We start from the raw sequence: 19,840 nt of genomic DNA, 5'->3' as shown, positions 1-19,840 counted from the left end.
TCCATTCTCTCAGAATTAGATCTTCTGCTACTCTCATTTTTCCGTAGCTGTGGTAGTGAAGCTAGCGTTGCTATTTTGACAGTCTACCTCCTCCCTGGGCTTTCTGTGTCCTGTCTTAAGCTGTCCATGATAAATCAGAGGCATCTTTCATTTTTGTTCCAAGAACCTGCCAATCCCCCTGTTGCCTGTAATATAAAGACCAGACTCCGCATTCATACAGGGCGTTCAGGTCCACCCATATTGTGGCTTCCCTCTGCCTGTCTAACCCCATGCCAGCCTCACACCCCCGGTTCACCGTTGCTCCATCTCCTCGGGATCTAACTGATACCTGGCCAGACTGTGCACCCCAGGCTTCTGGGCCTTGGCCCTTGCTGTTCTCTTGGCCTCATATGACTTGTTATCTCCATCTCTGAAGAACCCAGTCCATATTCCCCAGCATACAGCCCACATGCTTTAGGTAGGAGAGCCAACTGTACTGGACTTTGTATGCTTCCCAATATTTTGGAAATCCCTTAGAGACAGAGACTAGTTCATTATTATAACTGATCCCCACTTCCCCTCTCCCTAACCCGTGGCCTAGTGCAGGGCTTTGGGCCCAGGCTCTGCCAATGCATTATTCATGGATTAAAGAACATTGATGTTGTGTTTTTTTCCAACCAATATAAACAGTTCGTGAGAGTAAGTCTTTGTTCTGCTGTGTTTCTGTTCTATTCTCAATTCATTTTATAAACACAATTCCCTATGCGGCCGCTGTGGTATTAGCCGTGGGCACACTGGGATACTCACACAGCACAACTCTTCTCTCCACTGGGGATGGGAAAAGCACAGGTGGATTGTTGTATGGTGGTGGTGGTGTTAGAGTATGTGTGTGTAGAGGGGACACTGGGAATTTGCTCAGAGAACATCTAACCTGCTGTTGGCTATGGGAAAATTCCCCCAGAGGGAGGGACATTTGCTCAGTCTCTCAAGATCCAAAGAACATATCCACGTAAGGAAGAGACCCATTCTTTCCTGATCTTTGTTCTAATCTTTGACCCAGTCGTGAATTTCACCCCAAGGTGTGAGCTGGTGATGTGGTTTGTAAGTGTCTCGGTGGCTCACTTCATAACCTCCAATAGTGCTTATATTCCTTTAACTTCTATGAAAGCCATTTGAAGGATTTAAAAGTTGTAAATAAAATAAAAGCCCAGTCCCCTCTTTCTTTGCCTGGTGTATGTAGAAATTGAATAATGTATCAGATGGCTTTTCTAAGAGAGCTGTGGTACAGACAGACATGGGAGACAGGTGTTTTCTTCCATTTATGCTTTATTAGAAGGGAGAGAAAGAAAGAGAAAGGGATAGGGAGGAGGGACAGGAGCAGGAGGAAGAGAGAAGAGAAGACAAAAGAAAAGAGAGAACAGACAGAGACATAGGATGAGAGAGAGAATAGTTTACCCTGAAGAAAAATAAGAGAAAGAAGGTCATGCTTTGACCCCGCCATCCTGCCGGGAAGAGCAGAGTGACCTGGGAACCTCTGTGGTCTGAATGCCATGCAGGATAATTGCCCTGGTGACAGAGCTCAAGCTTGGAGGGTCTCTCTGCTGAAGGCAGGAATCCGTCCTCCCCACGTGTGACAGTTCATATCATGACTGTCCTGTGAGCTGTGTCTATGAGGCCTGCTGGTTTTGCTATGAATCTGCCCACACTAGAGTTGAGGAAAGTGAGCTTGAATGGGAAAAAAACCAACTTATAAGTTCTTTCATTGTCCAAGGCCTCATTGCTGGTGGCTGCTGGTGTCAGGACCGGAAAGAAGGTCTCCTGGCTCCAAAGCTCGCTCTGCAGTGTAAATACAATACATGATATAGAGAAATGCTTTAGTATTTATAAGTAGTAATTGTTAAAACTGTTTTGATAAGTAAAAGGCAAATCATGAATTATAATATTTGACAGTTTTGCATTAGTGCAAGTTGATTCTGACATGAATTACCTGGTGTTAGGTCAAACAGGTTAAGGGCACAGCCTCTGATAAGACTGCCCTCATGTCAGACACAAGCTTCGGGGTTCCTAGGCCACCTCCCCTCCCGACCAACTGGCTACCAATTTGGGTTCCTACCACCCCCTCCAGTTTGATGATTTGCTGGAACAATTCACAGAACTCAGGAAAGTGCTATGCCTGTTATTACCATTTTAATATAAAGGATATAAATAAAGACCAGCCAAAAGAAGACACCTGTAGAGCAAGGTCTGGAAGGGTCCCAAACATGAAGCTCCCATGCCCCCAGGACTGGTCATCCTGGCAAATCAATGTGTATTGCCCACCAGGGAAGATTACTCAAGCCCCAGGGTCCACAGGTTTTACTGGAGTTTCATTATCTAGGCATGGTTGGTTGAATCATTGGCCACATGATTGAACAACTCTCTACAGAGTTCACACTGGTACTACGTGGCTCAAAGTCCCGACCAAACAGTTGGTCTTTCTGGCATGGCCAACCCCCATCGTGAGTCATCGCCTTAGCATAAACTATTAAAGGACTCATCATGAGTCACCTGGGTAGTACAAGCTTTCAAGGCCCACCACCAATAACAAAAGACCATTCCATCACTTGGGAAATTCCATGAATTCAGAGGTTGTTCCCCAGGAACCAGGAACAAAGTTCAGCCACTTCTTTTATTTATTATACAGTCAGGCTTTTGGATAGTTTGTGGACATAAGTTCTTAAAGTACAATACATTTTTCTTTCTTCTTTTCATAGGGCACAATTTGAGCGTTTACCCTAATTTTGATGTTCCAATGACAAATCCTGCAATAATGGATCTAAAAGACAGAGAAGAGAACCCTATTGTAAATAGAAAATCACCTTTTAGGGAAGACCTTGCATTGCCCACCATGAAACCACCCCAAGTGGACTCTGATGAGGATGTTATTAGCTGTCGAGAGCCAGATGACAACATAACCACACCAAAACATGCAGACATGTGCTCCGAATCTCAGGTGTACCTGACAATTGGTGAATCCCAGAACAAAGCAGGTTTGCCTGAAGAGGAATGTTGGACTGGCCAGAGGCCTGATGTTGGAACACATCCATCGGCAGATGAGGACCTGCCCCGAAGGAGTCCAGTTCCAGAGGATGGCCAGGCCCTGGCACTCACCTACATTGATGTGAAATCTAGCAATAAGAGGCCTTGCAGTGCTGAACCCACAGTGGTCATTAGTGCTCAGCAGGAGAGTGGGCACTCTCCGGATAACTATGACTTAGACAGAGCTGTGCCAGGCCAAGCAGGTGGAGGTCGTCAAAATACCATCCTTTCAGAGAAAACAATGCTGCATGATTTAAGTACTCTAGGAAAGGTTGCAGACCAGGAGGGCAAGGTAGTGCTGCTAAGTCTGAAGCTCATCCCCTCGGAGCCCTGCGATCCACTGAACTTGACTTTGAGGGATCCCTTGGATGTTAGGGCTTCCCCAAAGGACCCTCACACCGAGGAGCAGGAGGAAGTGTCGGTGCTCTCTGGGGTCATCAAGAGATCTTCTTCCATCATCTCTGATTCAGGCATTGAGAGCGAGCCAAGCTCTGTTGCCTGGTCCGAGGCGCGAAGCAGGGCCCTGGAGTTACCCAGTGACCGGGAAGTCTTGCACCATCTGGTTCGAAGACATGCCCTGCACAGGAACTCCTTAGAGGGTGGACACACAGAGAGCAATACGAGTTTGCCGAGTGGGATCCAGGCGTCTCTCACCTCCATTAGCTCATTGCCTTTTGAGGAGGAAGAACGGGAGTTGGCACTCACCAAGTTGACCAAGTCTGTGTCTGCACCCCAAATCAGTAGCCCAGAGGAGTCTGCTGAAGACACGGACACCATGCAGCAAGGTGGAGGTCTTGCTGAAAGTCCAGCCGTACCCATGGAGAGCCTAGACTCCCCGGGATCCAGAATCCAGGATGCTGGGGAAGACCATTCCCTTACGCAGGTGGTTTCGGGTGCCGACAGCCAGCAGGGCCCTGGTTACATAGACATCCCCAAAGGTACAGAGAGTCAGTTTGATCCTCAAGGACCTTGTCTTGATGGCAGGACTGAGAACCCTCTGGGTGTTGAAACCAAAGGTCTTAATTTAAAAATACCACGTATCATAGCACTTGAAAACCCTAGGCATGGATCTTGTCCTAGAGTACTAATGGAGACCCCAGAGGGCGTGCCTGAAGACTTGAATGTGGGGAAAGATGCTCTTTCTGACAGCAGCATCTCAGATGATGAGACGATCGCCCACCATAAGGTGCCTGAATGGAGCTGTAGGGCAGCTGCTGATGCCAGCGAGCTGGGTTCAGTGAGCGAGCAGAGAAGCTCACCGTGCATCATTGATGATGCAACATTTAGCAAAGGAGCTCATGCTCCTCTGGAGGCTGGATGCGAAGCAGGCACCGTGTGCTCCACTGTGACTCACTCCATTCACTCCCAGGTTTTAGGAAACCAAGAGCCAAGGACAGGCACTTCCGTCATGGCGTCCCACCTGAGCCCTGCGGAGAACTTCACTCTGGACAGTCTGAAAGCCGTGGAGGTTGTCAACCTGTCTGTGTCTTGCACTGCCACGTGTCTCCCTTTCTCGTCTGTGCCCAAGGAGACCCCTGCCCGGGCTGGATTCTCTGCTAAGCAGACCCCATTGCCCATCACTCATCAGCCCTTGGGTTCCTTTGGAGTTGTCTCCACCCATTCCAGCAAGTTGGAGGAAGAAGTCAGTGAAAGGATGTACAGGTAAGCTGACCGCTGGCTTACCCACCCCAGCATGGTCTTAGATTCCCCACATACTGCTCAGGGTCATGCATACTATTTCAACATTGAGATAAGAGTTATTTCCCGATTGTGATAAAGTTATTACATTTATGTCCTACAAGTCAGAGATACAGAATAGTAGAAGTAAAAACTATCAGCAAGCCCATCTCTCAAATGCAGCCACTGCATAAGTTCTTCTGCAGTCTTTTTGTACGCATCTCTATTCTATTTTTCTTTTGCAAAAATAGGATAATTCTGTACAAACTAAGGTTTTTTTCAACGTAATATATTGGGAATGTTTCTATACTTTTTAATTTATTTTTGCATTATTATTTTGAAGTTTAAACCATATTCCATTGTATAGGTGTACCATGATTTATGAACAAACTCCTTTAGAGAGGGACATTTGAGATTTCTTTGAGCTTGTATTATGATCAACAACTCTGTTATGAATGTCGCTATACCTCTGTCTTTGCCTGTTTTGAGAGGGCGGTTCTTTAAGGGCCTTTGCAAGGAATCTTCATCAGATTTGCCTCCTCAGTCCCTTAGTGTGGTTCTTACGCCCTGTCATTCTGTCTGCAATGCAGGAATCCATCCCTTCATCCTTGTGTTAGGTTTGTATTCAGATTGCTCCCTCATCTATAAACTGTATGTTTGGTTAAGTGTATTACAGAATCCTTTCATTACTCTTCTGCAAGATGCTGAAGTTACATATTAATGACACCCACGAAAGAGATTCACAGGCAGGCCAACCTTGGACCCCTCGCTTTATAAAGAACATTAAGTACCTAGTAAGCTCATGGCATCAGTTTAATAAATAGACACGCACTGTCCAATGCCTGGCTGTGATGTCTTGGCTGTTATGGTCCTTACAGCCTAATAGGGAGACGGAAAGATGAGAGGAGTGAACAAGGGTAGTTGGGTAAACAGGAGGGTTCCTGTGTGCGCACAGCCGAATCAGGAGGACCCGATCTGACTGGGGGTAGCGAGCCTACATAGAGACGGGGGCCCCGGGGAAACCTTTTAGATGTGACTGCAGAGCAAATATGAGACACAGTGGTGATGGAGATGATGGGGATGGTAACGGTGGTGATGATGGTGATGATGATGGTGGTGATGATGGTGATAAAGCTGGTAATAGATCATGTTTTTTACTATTTAATCAGTTTTGAGTACTGTTCTAAGCATTTTGCGTAGACTATGTCACTTAACACGTAAAATAACTTTATGAATTAGATAATGGTGTATTCCCCTTTTACAATTGAGGACCCCATGCAGAGAGGTTAAGTGGTTGGCCCACAGCTAGTAAGTGTCAAAGCTGAGATTCTGACATTAGCAGTCAGACTCCTGAGTCCATGCTCTTAATCACCACCTTGTCTGATAATCGGGCAAAGATTGTGATAACCCGGTGGGAAGCGCATTTCAGACAGACCTGAATGCATCAAGGCACAGAAGTAAGCAAACTTCCTTGGTAGGGGAATCCTGAGAACTGTGTTCTCTCTGGAAGGAAGCAGGTGAAGGCCAAGTCTTGGTAGCCCTGTGGGCCACTCTAAGCAGCTTTCATTCTGGGGAGATCTTTTCTAGGATGGCACGGATCTTTGGAGCTGATGGGCATCTTCGAAGTCCGATTGCACGCAGGAAGCACATAGCAATCTGCAGAACCTAAACCACACAAAACTTTTGCTTTTTCTCAACCAGGAGGTTGAGAAAAATCTTCCCTCGCCAGCATCTCCTGAGGCCTCGTATTCTGCCTTTGCTGCTCGCCAGTACTTCCCTGTTAGATGTTCATCACTCCCACGTCCCAACCAGCTCAGCTCATCTCCTGCTCAACGCAGCATGCGCGGTGTGGCTTCTGATTAATTAGTGTATTCTCCAGTTTTTATCAGGCCAAAGAAAAATTTAAAAAAGAACTGAAGATTGATGGATTTCTGTACAGTGACTTATCTGTACTAGCTTCTGATATACCGTATTTCCCACCAGAGGAAGAGGAAGAAAATTTGGAAGATGGGATTCACCTGGTAGTCTGTGTCCATGGCCTAGACGGTGAGTCCCAAAAAGGTTTCGTCCTCAAAGTTCTGTACTATAGACAATTTATAACACTTATGAATGAATTTAAGTCAGGTAGTTGTTCAACAGTGTTATTAGCAGCCAGGGGATGGCGGCGTGCTGGGTCTAGGGAAATGGTCTGGCCATGGTCCCAAGGAAGAGATCTCTCTGGCATAGAAATCTGTCGAGTAAATGGCATTCATAAATGAATGCAATAATGCAGTGAAGGAATAAATGGAATAAATAAATAATGGAATGAATGAAGAAATGGAGGGAATAATTAATAAAACTAACAAGCAGAAATGAAAGAATGGAGCAAATGGGTGGGTGGATGGGGGGGTGGATTATTGGAGTGAAAATGTCAAGGGACGCATGAATAATTAGAATATATGGGCTAACGGAAGCCATGAGCCACAAGCACAAGGGAAGAGATGGAGTGGAATGAGTGTGTGGATTGATTTGGGACGGGCTCAGGCTAGTGGCCCAAACTGTTTTGTTGCTTATTTTTATTCATTCCTCACTTATGGGGCAATTTTTGTATATCAGATACTGTACCAAATTCTGGGATTGCAGACACCCAACATGGTTCCTGACTTTAAAAATTTCTTAATTTCATGAGATCAGCAAATATGGACCAAGAGCGGAATGCTACCAAAGAACTCTCTACCAGTGCACCAGAGATCCAGGGGAAGAGAGAGGGGAGTGGGAAGGGTTCCTTCTCCCCACCCTGCCTCCCAAATGTCCTAGGCCTCAGTGTCAGCTTTCTTTGGGTTTCTCAGTCAGTCCAAAGGCTCTGTAAGATACAGAACTTACCAGCTCTGCTGGAAGATCTTGAGGTCTCAGTTCAGCCTGGACCAAAGGCGAGCACTTGGTCCTGCTTGCCCTTGTGAATTCCAGCCCCTCCCTCACCGGCTGAAGGAAGCGATAGATCAGCCGCAGGTGCAGGGCGTCGGAGTTCTCCTCAAACTCAAGTTTACATCATAATTGATCTGAAAACTGGAATGTGGAACATGATTTCTGGGAGAATCTTGACATCCACTTTATATGGACTCCAGTGTGTAACTAACGTCACAGAAGAGAAAGGACCTCTCTAGGGCTTCACAGGTGACGAGTGGCAAGCCTGTGCTCACCGTCTTCTGGTGATCACGTAATAGGGAGCGGTGGTGTGCCATGCTTCTGGGACACGCCATTCTTTATACCTTAATTCCCAATCCAGGGGCCCGTGCATTTAAATGTCTGGTTGTATGCCGTGGATACCGGGACACTCGGTCAACAGGTCTGTTTGGTGAAGTGTCCCATAATGCAGTGGTAAATGATACATTCTAGATGAGGAGGAAGGGGAGGAGGGGGAGAAGCAGCAGCATTGGTCTGTCACTCACTAGGGGCCGGGCACCCTTCTAAATGCTTAACATCTATTAATGTCCTTCATTGATGCTCACAATAGCCCTGCAGACTAGGTGGTGTCATTTTCCCTTTATAACCGGGGAAACTGAGTAAGAGGCCAGCTAAGCAACTCGTGCAAGTTCCCACAGTTAATGCACTTGAGCCAAGGTTAAAACCCAGCTGTCAGGCTCCAGAGCCCATGGTTTCATCCTGGCGTATGCCACTCTTCCCCCATCCAAACTGCCGTCCCCATCGCTGTTAGAGTCCTCTTTTAAAAATCTTACCAGATCTGGTCGTGCCAGTCCATTACCAAAAATCTTTCTTTGTAGCTCTCAGAAAATAAAACAACTTCTGTCTTAGAAAGCTCCTGTGTTCTGACCCTCCTAACTATCACGTCCCACCCTTTCCCTCCTGCGATTGCGTCAACGCCACGCCTTTCCCAGGGATGCGTGCCTTCCCACACTGCTGTGTCTCGTCACCCTGGGCTCGCGCTCTGGTGAGCTGTCCCTGCACGGCGTCAATGTCCGTGCTCCCCAGGTCCCAGCGGTTCACATACCTTTCCCAATTTTACTCCACCCAGGTACCTTGTACTGGGATTTCAAAATTTATATTGAAATTGGCATACTTTTTGAATATATAGACTTAAAAAAAAAGAAACTTCAAATCAGCACCACAAGTAAAATATGAGAATCAGCTTCCACACATAAAGAGTAATACTAAAAATAATCACAATGATACAAAAATAATCTTACTGAAGTTTGGCCCCACTGTCAGAAGACTGGGCCAGAGACTTACTTTTCTCTCTTAAAAAGTAAGAAGCTACTGAAGACATACTTGAGGGTTTTTGTTTGTTTTTTTTTTTATTTATTTTGTTTTAGATTTATTTATTTATGAGAGAGAGAGAGCACAGGGGGAGGGGCAGAGGGAAAGAATCTCAAGCAGATTCCGTGCTAAGCGTGAAGCCCGATGTGGAGTGCCGTCTCACGACCTTGAGATCATGACCTGAGCTGAAATCAAGAGTTGGACGCTCAACCGACTGAGCCCCCCAGGCGCCCCTGAAAACATCCTTGTTTTTAACTGGGACTTCCAATAGGAAGGCCTGCAAGGAAGACAAAGAATGACTTTCTGACTCCTCAAAATGATGCCCTCTTAACACAGTTGCTAGGGAAAACTTAGCATCATATCATGCATGACCAGCGTGCCCCTCTTACATACCTGATATTAAATTAAATGAGAAAGACTCTCAGTGACTTCGTTAAGATGAGAAATCTCGTCAGGCCACAGACTTCTATTTTTGTCCACCATGCATGTTGGACGAGGAGGTCATGAAGACAGAGTAGCTTCATCGGTGTCTGGACTACATCAGACGGCGGAGCTGTCAGTTACAGCGTTATCACCTGGGCACACAGTCACCAAAAACACAGCCAACCCCTCGCACAGGTTTCTCTTGAAGGTTACTTCTCCGGTTCAAGGTATTGATGTCCAGACGCTCCAGGGTTATACAGGACCCATTTGTTCAAATTTCAGTTACAAGGATAAATTTATATTAACAGAGAACTGAAGAAGTTGATAAGAGTTACGAATATTCACACAACTCTTCCTGATGAGCCGAAGGCCCAAGATTTGTATCCTTGCAAATGTTCCCAGTGTTACACCCTATCCAATCATATTTTCTGAGAAAGTTTCAAGTTGCAGAGAGTTCTCTCTCACTCTCTCTCTCAGTAGCTGAAGGACAGGCCCTTACTTAGATTCGTTATGCTAAATATAAACAGTTGCTGCTTTTCTTTTAGGGCCAGGTCCTGGAAGATCAGTAGGTCCATTTAAATACGAACCACAACAGGACCAAAGAGCCTGGTCTGATCCCCAGAAATGAACAGAAAGAATAAACTTTAACTTAATAACACAAACTAGATACCTTTCCTAAAAGAGCATTTTGTGATGGTGACCCCGCCATCATGGGTGGCGTGTGGGGATTTCGGGTCATCCTTAATGGTTAGGGACACCCTTGCACACCTGTAGTTTTCCCCAGTTCCATGTGGCACTCCCACCATCCTTTGAGTCAGTAGGTGGTTTCATGAAGAAGGATATATGTTGTTTGGAAACTATATCACTCACGGTTCACAAACTACTTTGAAATTCTGGTAGTATGGGAAAGTTCCCCTGTCTATCCTCTGACTAGCTTCTAACTTTCAACTCTACAGGGATCCATTCGAGGAATAGGTCAAAAATTCAGTACAGTGCAGCGACCCCCAGAGCCTGCATGAAATCCACACTTAACAGTCCTTGACTCTGAAGCTCGGTGGGTCACAGCAGACCCTCCCTCCACGTGGTCTTTTTTTTTTTTTAATGATTTTTTATTATATTATGTTAGTCACCATACAGTACATCCCCGGTTTCCGATGCAAGGCTCGATGATTCATTAGTTGCGTATAACACCCAGTGCACCATGCAATACGTGCACTCCTTACTACCCATCACCGGTCTATCCCATTCCCCCACCCCCCTCCCCTCTGAGGCCTTCAGTTTGTTTCTCAGAGTCCATAGTCTCTCATGTTTCATTCCCCCTTCTGATTACCCCCCCTTTCTTTATCCCTTTCTTCCCCTACTGATTATCCTAGTTCTTATGTTCCATAGATGAGAGAAATCATATGATAGTTGTCTTTCTCTGCTTGACTTATTTCACTTAGCATTATCTCCTCCAGTGCCGTCCATGTTGTAGCAAATGTTGAGAATTCGTTCTTTCTGATAGCTGAGTAATATTCCATTGTATATATGGACCACAACTTCTTAATCCAGTCATCTGTTGAAGGGCATCTTGGCTCCTTCCACGATTTAGCTATTGTGGACAATGCTGCTATGAACATTGGGGTGCATATGGCCCTTCTCTTTACTACGTCTGTATCTTTGGGGTAAACACCCAGTAGTGCAATGGCTGGATCACAGGGTAGCTCAATTTTTAACTTTTTAAGGGACCTCCACACTGTTTTCCAGAGTGGCTGTACCAACTTGCATTCCCACCAACAATGTAGGAGGGATCCCCTTTCTCCACATCCTCTCCAACAATTGTTGTTTCTTGCCTTGTCTATTTTTGCCATTCTAACTGGTGTAAGGTGGCATCTCAGTGTGGTTTTGATTTGAATTTCCTTGATGGCTAATGATTTTGAACATTTTTTCATGTGTCTGTTAGCCATTTGTATGTCTTCATTAGAAAAGTGTCTGTTCATATCTTCTGCCCATTTTTTGATTTGTTTATTTGTTTCTCGTGTATTGAGTTTGAGAAGTTCTTTGTAGATCTTGGATACCAGTCCTTTATCTGTAGTGTCATTTGCAAATATCTTCTCCCATTCCGTGGGCTGCCTCTTAGTTTTTCTGACTGTTTCCTTGGCTGTGCAGAAACTTTTAATCTTGATGAAGTCCCATAAATTCATTTTATCTTTTGTTTCTCTTGCCTTTGGGGATGTGTCATGAAAAAGGTTGCTTTGGCCGATGTCATAGAGGTTGCTGCCTATGTTCTCCTCTAGAATTTTGATGGATTCCTGTCTCACATTGAGGTCTTTCATCCGTTTGGAGTTTATTTTTGTGTATGGTGTGAGATAGTGGTCAAGTTTCATTCTTTTGCATGTAGCTGTCCAATTTTCCCAGCACCATTTATTGAAGAGACTGTCTTTTTCCCACCGGATGTTTTTTCCTGCTTTATCAAATATTAGTTGCCCAAAGAGCCGAGGGTCCATTTCTGGGTTCTCTATTCTGTTCCATTGGTCTATGTGTCTGTTTTTGTGCCAGTACCATGCTGTCTTTGTGATCACAGCTTTGTAGTACAGCTCGAAATCCGGCATTGTGATGCCCCCAGCTTTGTTTTTCCTTTTCAACTGTTCCTTGGAGATTCGGGGCCTTTTCTGTTTCCATACAAATTTAAGGACTATTTGTTCCAGTTCTTTGAAAAATGTCCTCAGTATTTTGATCGGGATGGCATTGAACTCCCTCCGCGTGGTCTTGACTGCAGGTGCGACAAGGATGATCTGCCGTTAGCAGTGGCCTCAGAGTCCTTAGCTGTCACGGCTCTGTCCTGTGGCCACGGTGGGGCAGATGGCATCCATGGAGCTGGCACCATCATGCCTCCTGTTCCCAGGGGTGATCCTTATTCTATTGCACATAACTGTGCCCTGCCCGGCCCAGCCGGGGGCCTCGCTGGCTGCCTGTGGATGGCACAGCTGGTCTCCGTATGAGGCGGGAACTTGAAGAGGGGACGTGAAGATTGTGGGACATCAGCCATCATGTGGCCCCCCATGCAGAGTGTCCCCACTAAACATCATTGGCTGTGGAAGAGGAGGCGGCGGTGTGCTTGCAGCTGTGCTGTGCATGGAATGTTCAAGAGCCACATGTTTGTAGATCAGGGTGGAAGTCCACCGAGGTCGCACTGCTAGAAAGGTCCTGACCTGGTGTTGGGGAGGCGGGGGGAGCCTAGGACCACTAGGATGGGCTCACTTTCATTGTTTTTATTACCTGCTTAACAAAAAAAAAAAAAAAAAAAAAAAGGAAATTGGGGGAATGGAAGAAGAGGGGGACCTAAATCCCTTGTGTGTCCATTTCGATATGAGTGACCGTGGGTCTGGGGTGGGGTTATCTGTCGTTTTTAGGGAACAGTGCGGACCTCCGCCTGGTAAAGACATTCATAGAATTGGGGCTTCCTGGAGGAAAACTGGACTTCCTAATGTCCGAAAAGAATCAGGTATGAAACCAGAAACATCAGGACTGAGAGAACCTCTGAGGTGTGTCTGGAAGAGCCTCGTAAAGTCACCCTGGTAGTCTGTGGACACTCCCATAGAAGGGGACCCTGCCAAGCCTGGAAGGTCTGGAAAGAAAAGACTCATTATTTCCTTTTGGGAGGGTCAAGAAAGAGTAAGAAGTGGGGACATGTGGGTCAGGTGACCAGGGCACGAGGGTGGGTGACAGCTTGGAGCGTAAATGGTTCGGGTGTCCATGGGTTGCTCCTGGGTGAAGTGGATGTCACAGGCCAAAGGCAGCCCCTGTGAGGCAGCCACCTGGCAGAGGGATTTGCCTGGAACACCCCGGGGACTACTGGACCGGGTCTAGACAGAAGTAAGGAGCTGGTGTGGGGGGCAGTGGTCACTCAGGAAGGATTATGTCCCACCACCTATTATCATTACTGCTTGAAAGTTGTAAATTTCATAAGCATGTGGATTTCCAGCACATCCCTTTAAAAGCACCCTGCCTGGTGAGCTCCTGGTACCATTTTTTAAACCTGCGGTGTCTTCCAGAACATTTCTCATCAAGGTCAACTCAGGCCTTATAATTACTACCATTGATTCAATAAGTTCACGTTAAATTCAGTGTGTAGCTGAGGAGACAGGGTCTGAGACGCTGGAGCATAAGGAACAGAGTCGCTATCTGTCCTCGCTGTGTTGTAAATGGTTTATTACCTAAGCCTGACACTGGTGTGAGGAGTAGGCGGCCTTACCCCCTGCAGGACTCAGGAGGAGACAGGCTCGCCCTGGGAAGAGCAGCCCCAGGCGCAGGAGGACAGGAGAGCCTGCTGGCCAGCAAGCACGGCTCTCTCTTACTCCTCTAGGGCCGTTGAGTGGCAGGTGACCTGAGCCACAGGCCTCCTCCTCACCCTTCTTCCCCACCCTGATGAACGCTCACAAGACCCCTTGTCCATCTGTGTAGCTTGGTGGTCAGAGCAGTTCCAGGGAGCCCACGACGCTGGAGGACAACTCCACTTACGACAAAGTACTTTTTAGATTGTCCCCAAATCTCTCTGCCTGTGGTTCCCATCGGTTTCCACAAGTTCATCCTTGAAGGATAGCCAACAATCTAGTACGTCTTCCTCACGTCTGCCCTTTCGGACTCTCAAAGTCAGGTCTGACGTTTCTCCTCTTCCTTATCTGTGCATATCCTCTGACCATCCCCGCTTTGTCACGGATGGCGTCAGACCCTGCTCTGGACATGGCCAAGGCTGTGCTGGGAAGAGAGCAGAGTTTCAGGGCCGGGGGGCTTGGGTGTGAGTCCTGGGGGCATGGGCTCACCCTTAGAGCCTGGCTTCTCCTGGTACCGTGGGGCCAGCAGGCAGCAGGCGGGTGCGGCCCCTGGTGCCTGAGGACGTGTCCGTGGGTGCCACATGCCTGCTGCTCTTGCCCACCAGCTTCTCCCATCGGTCTCCCGCAAGCTTCCTGACTGAGGATTCTCCAGCGCCCCGAGTCTCCTCCTGAGAGCCCCAGTGTATGAGCCCCTTTCCTTGGTGCTGAACCCCCCACCTGTTACCCCAAGGTCAGACTCAGGCACACTCCCAGAATGCGCCCCCATGGAAGATGGCGGGCTTGTGCACAGAGCCTGGCCTTGCTGCGACCCCACCCAATGCCTAACGCCCGTCCCCTCACTCTCCTTCCAGATGGACACATTTGCAGATTTTGATACCATGACGGATCGGCTGTTGGATGAAATCATTCAGCACATCCAGTTGTACAACCTCTCCATATCCCGAATTAGGTAAAGGAAACCACAGGTAGTTAATGCTGGGGGAAGAGGGGAGACGTTTCTGGGTGTTGGCTGTGGACAAGTTCAGCATCCTGCCCTCTCTCTACCACCTTCAGAAGCTAACTGGTGCCTTACCGGCGTCAGAGCAGAAGTGAGTGGGGAAGAAGGAGCATTTCATAGCTCGGTAGAAAGGGAACTGGACTTCAACACTAACCCCCAGGTTGGAATTGCCGTCCTAACACTCCCGTGTCCGAGGACCGACCCTACCATGCAGCACATCTCAGGCTTTCCAAACATCGGAGCCTCCACTTTCCCACCTGCTAGGTGGGACGAGCACCGACATCAGTGGGGAACAGCGGAATGTATGGCCCGCCCCGTGAGAGGACGGCAGTCCACGCTCATTTGGTCCTTCCACTCCGACATGAGCTTGGCCGAAATGTTTCCTCACTGAGGCGAGGGTCAATGGCTTGTGTGTTTTGTGTGCTTGCAGTATGTGGACAGAGTGGTGAGTCCACATGCATCAGTCATCTGAGGCCCCAGAGATAAAATATCAGTTCTTTCTTTCACAGAGGAGAAGGCAGAAGTCTATGGAGATGAGGTGAAGGGCTAGGTAAAGCCATTTCATAGGCAAACGTTCATTTCCTTTCTTGGCCTGTTTTGTGCTCACCATGAGCAGAGCCAGGGACCCCTCCTGTGACAGGGTTTCCATAAACAGGTGTTCAATTTGGAAATAACGCTGCGCTGGGTCGTCAGACGTGTGAGTCGCAGTGTGACTGGAGCAGAGCACGCAGCGGGGGTGTCCGACGGCGCGGGCCGCCAGCGGGCGACTCCTTACATTTGTAATGACGATGGGCAGGGAATAAAATCGCAGAGGGAGTCAGAAGTCAGGTCGGGAGCGGCCTCATCAGCCAGGCCAAGGCAGTGGGGTCTCATCCTGTGAATGGCCAGGACCCCCCGGCAGCCAGAGACGAGACAGAGCACAGGCGGGGCTGCTCTCAAGAGGCACCAGCCACACGTCTGCGCTTGTCTTCGGGCCGCACTGGGCGGCAGAGGCCTCGTGCCCAAGGTCTCCGTCTCAAGCTCACTGTGGCCAGAGTCTGGAAAGCCAGGGAGGGTGGGATGGCAGCCCCCATTCTCTTTGCCAGATGCCCTGAGTTGGAGTGGGGGACGGGGGCCCCCTCGGTGCTCCCGGCACAGCTGCTGTCCTCCCCCCCCAACACTCACATGCGGTTCTGTCCTGACAGCTTCATCGGCCATTCCCTTGGCAACATCATCATCCGGTCGGTCCTCACGCGGCCCCGGTTTCGCTATTACCTCAGCAAACTGCACACGTTCCTGTCGCTGTCCGGGCCGCACCTGGGGACACTGTACAACAACAGCGCGCTGGTCAGTACAGGTAAGTCCTCCCGGTCCGCTCGGGGCAGAGGGACGGGCAGAGCCCGCCGCCGCTCTTCCTGATGGAGCCAGTGTGTGTGTGTCTGCTCGTGTGTGTGTACGGACACATTTATGATCTTTATGTATGTGTGTGCATATGCCCGTCTCCAGGTGTGTGTCTTATCTGTGTGTGTGTGTGTGCGTGTGTGTATCAGAATTGCTGACGACTAAGCAGGAAGGATGGAAGACGTTGACTAAAACGTACAGGAGGTCAGCCATAGCCAGATTCTACACTTCTTGCTGGAATGGAATGACACGGCCTGCAGCTTTGAGGTTCTCAAAATTTCCTCTGTCAGGTTAGGGACACTATGGAGAGTAAAGAAGCAAGGCTCAATGAATCTTGGACAATGAGCAGATTTTCCAAGGCAGTGAATGGTGGGACAAGTTTTCTGTGCAGAAGAAAGTAGTATGTATAATAACATAGAAGCAGACGACAGGTGGCTCTTTGTGACAGGAATACAGGGTGAGCTAGAGGGGCAGGAGAAGACGTGACGCTCTTAGCCAAAGCCTGATGATGAAGGACCTCCCATGTCATGCTGGTGTCTGTGGGAGCACCACGGCTGGCAGATGGCATACCGAGGAGGGCATCGGGTCTCATGTAATAATAACTAGTTTATTGAATTATACTCCTGACAAAGACTTCAGTGGTCCCCAATTGCCCCCAATCCATTAAGTGGCATCTGGGCCATCCCAGTAAGCTCCCACTCCCTGCCCATCTCCCAGCCCCCTGCCACTGCTGCCCTGAACCTTGCCTGACACTCAGGGCAGACTGGGCTGCTTGCCTTCCTCACTGACGTGGGTCAGATCTGTGTGTCCACCTTTATGTTATTTTAAGGACATTATTTGAAACGTTGATCATTTGCCATTCTCTCTGTCTCCACAAACCAGGGAAGTCATCATTGGACAGAAACAATGATCGAAATCACCTTTAACTTTTTTCACACTTAAAATCTAGTGACATGACAAAAAGAACTGTATCGTATTCATTTCCTTGCATTTTTATCACTCTCACTTTTGTCGTGGGGACGCAATACTCGTCAGCGTCAAGACTGGCATAACCAGGGTCAGGGACGGACCCTGACGTGGGAGGCTGCTTTCAGATTTCTGTGTGCTACGTGGATCTGTAAGGAGCACTCATATATATGGCTTTGTATTTGGGATGGTTTCCTTGGGCTAGATTCATGAGAGGAGGTCGAATGGGTCAAAGGGCGCAGAAGTGTCAGGACTCCAGACACCAGTCGCTGTATCGTTTTGCAGGATGATTTTATATCCCTGCCACAAGTGCATAAGAAGAATTTTCCTCTAACTTCCCAAGAATTTGTCGAAGTGCCTACTACTCTCTTATTTGAAAATTTAAAAAATCACAGTTTCATAGTCATCTCTCCCCAATTATTTTTGCTCTCTTTATAGTATATTTTTGATTTTTGTTTTGTTTCATTTTGGTCTTTCTAGGCTTGTGGCTCATGCAGAAATTAAAGAAATCCGGGTCCCTTCTGCAGCTGACCTTCAGGGATAATGCTGACCTGCGCAAATGTTTCCTCTACCAACTAAGCCAGAAAACAGGTGAGCACCTTGCTCCGCGGCTGCTGTTGTGGCCACGAGTGAGAGCTGGCGGTCCAGCCCTGAGGCCCAGAATTGCTCCAGCACTGAGTGGACGCACTCAGGGAAGGGTATAGCCAGGAGGGACAGCCTGCACAGGCTCTCCCGCAAACAGGGGGGCCGCCAGCTGCCCACGGACTCCGCTGCTCCCGAGAAGCGCGTCCCAGATGCACCAAAGTGTGTGTGTCGAGGTCGTCTTGACACACAGAAGCTGGAGCCTCTCGTTCCTGCCCAGCTTTCACTGCCCTGATCGCAAGCCCTGGGTCTGCGTGCCCACTCCCTGCTCCTTCCCAGGCACAGATCCACCCACAAAAAGGCAGGTGAGCACCATCCATCTAGGTTGATCGTGCAGGGGGAGACAGGGGTCCTTACCAAGCAGGGCTGAAGTCACACCTTCACCCACACTGTGATGGGAAGTGCACAGGAGTGTTGGAAGACCCTGCCTGTGTTGTGGGAACGAGCAGAGGGCAGCTGTGGCTTGTGTGTCCAGCCTCTGTCCCATGTCACCCTGTGAACACCGCCCCTGGTGACGTCTCTGCACCTCTCTGAACGTGACACCCCAGGCAAGTCCTTCCCCAGTGGGTCTCTGTGCCAAGTTGAGCTTTCAGGATTCCCCCCAGGAGGAAAGGAGGGAGGAGGATTGGGCAGAGGGGAAGCTGGAGGGCAGCGTGGTCACCACAGAGAGCTCGGGAGCTGGGGCGACCCCGCAGAGGAGGGCGAGGGGCTGGTCTTCATAGCCCGGCCCTGCATCCGCCAGTCACCAAGGCAGGCTGGCTCCTAGCAGGTGGTCTTGGGATGCCAGAGGTCCCACTGCGGTGCAGGGGCACTGGGCTGAGGGCTGTGCAGGCAGAGGGCCTGGGGGGCACCTGCAGTGTCTGTCTGCAGGCCTGTGCTGGGGCGAGGACGCAGGAACACGCCGTGTTATCCAGCCCCTCTGTCTCCAGCTGCGGGCAGGAAGGCAGGTCCAGAGTCCTTTTCCCTCCAGCGGCGACACAATGAGCACCGCAGTGGGAGCTGTCCCCGTTGTTGAGAAGGAGGAGCAGAGTCCTTGCTTTGTTCCTTTTGGACTCCGTAGCGCTGGCCACCCAGAAAGCCCCCTTTGTCACCTGCTTGCTGCTCCCCTCCCCCAGTCGGGAGAAGCTTGCTCTTGTCTCTTTAGCTTCGGGCGGAGGAGGACAGGCGGCACCCTCTGTCTGAGGCACAGAAGCTAGAGTGAGGCGGCAACAATGTCGCAGCTAGCCCGGCTTCCCGCCGTCCCCCTCTCTGTGCTCCGTGTGCAGAGCAGGGGCTGCCCTCGTTAGGACCGGTAACAAGCACCCTCCTGGCTCCTTGCAGGTCTGCAGTATTTCAAAAACGTCGTGCTGGTGGCTTCGCCCCAAGACCGCTACGTGCCATTTCATTCCGCCAGGATCGAAATGTGTAAAACTGCCCTCAAAGACAGACACACAGGTAAGCCACGTTTAGTGTTTTGGGTGTTTTTTTTTTTTTAACCGACCTTCTGATTTAAAAAGCACAAGTAAATTCGTGAAATTGCCAATGCCAAGAGGGCACATGGGCTGGTCCGCCCCGCACAGCCCATGCCTTTCTCTGGCTCCCGCTGCTGGCCCCCTTCCGCCCCGCCTTCACCGCCGCTCCCCTCCCCCCAGGGCCCGTGTACGCGGAGATGATCGACAACCTTCTGCGCCCCCTGGTGGACGCCAAGGACTGCACGTTAATCCGGCACAACGTGTTCCACGCCCTGCCCAACACTGCCAACGCCCTGATCGGCCGCGCCGCGCACATCGCCGTGCTGGACTCCGAGCTCTTCCTCGAGAAGTTCTTCCTGGTGGCCGGGCTCAACTACTTCAAGTAGCGGCCGGGGGCCCGCCCGAGGCTTTGCGACCCGTGAGCGCTTTCGCTGAGACATCCTTCGCAGCCCTCTGCCCCTCGGGGCGGAGCGCGGGGAGGACCGCGCCGAGGCCAGGAGGGTGGGGTGGGAGCGGCCATTCCAGGTGCTTCGATTTCGGAGATGGGGGAAAAGCTGAACCAGTCCACCGTCGTGTCACCTGACAAGACGTTGCCCGAACCTGTCCAGCCACCTGGAGCCTCTTTCAAGATGCTTTCTAGGAGAAATATGAGAAAATAAAGAAACAGAACACTTGGAGTT

General features: G+C 49.3%; 1 protein-coding gene across 1 annotated transcript in view; it reads left to right on the top strand.

Moving 5' to 3' along the window:
* Positions 1-19,546, top strand: part of FAM135B (family with sequence similarity 135 member B) — a 177,864-nt gene extending 158,318 nt beyond the window's left edge. The window contains exons 12-19 of the mRNA XM_026495372.3: positions 2,733-4,719; positions 6,614-6,780; positions 12,804-12,895; positions 14,576-14,673; positions 15,906-16,057; positions 17,548-17,658; positions 19,030-19,143; positions 19,341-19,546. Of these exons, the coding sequence (XP_026351157.2) occupies positions 2,733-4,719; positions 6,614-6,780; positions 12,804-12,895; positions 14,576-14,673; positions 15,906-16,057; positions 17,548-17,658; positions 19,030-19,143; positions 19,341-19,546 (2,927 nt within the window). The remainder of the gene's footprint in view (positions 1-2,732; positions 4,720-6,613; positions 6,781-12,803; positions 12,896-14,575; positions 14,674-15,905; positions 16,058-17,547; positions 17,659-19,029; positions 19,144-19,340) is intronic.
* The last annotated feature ends 294 nt before the right edge of the window (positions 19,547-19,840 follow it).

Source organism: Ursus arctos, unplaced genomic scaffold, assembly GCF_023065955.2.
Source record: "Ursus arctos isolate Adak ecotype North America unplaced genomic scaffold, UrsArc2.0 scaffold_6, whole genome shotgun sequence".
Taxonomy (NCBI): domain Eukaryota; kingdom Metazoa; phylum Chordata; class Mammalia; order Carnivora; family Ursidae; genus Ursus; species Ursus arctos.
Note: the sequence above shows the minus strand (reverse complement) of the source record. Positions and strands in the feature narration are given on the sequence as shown.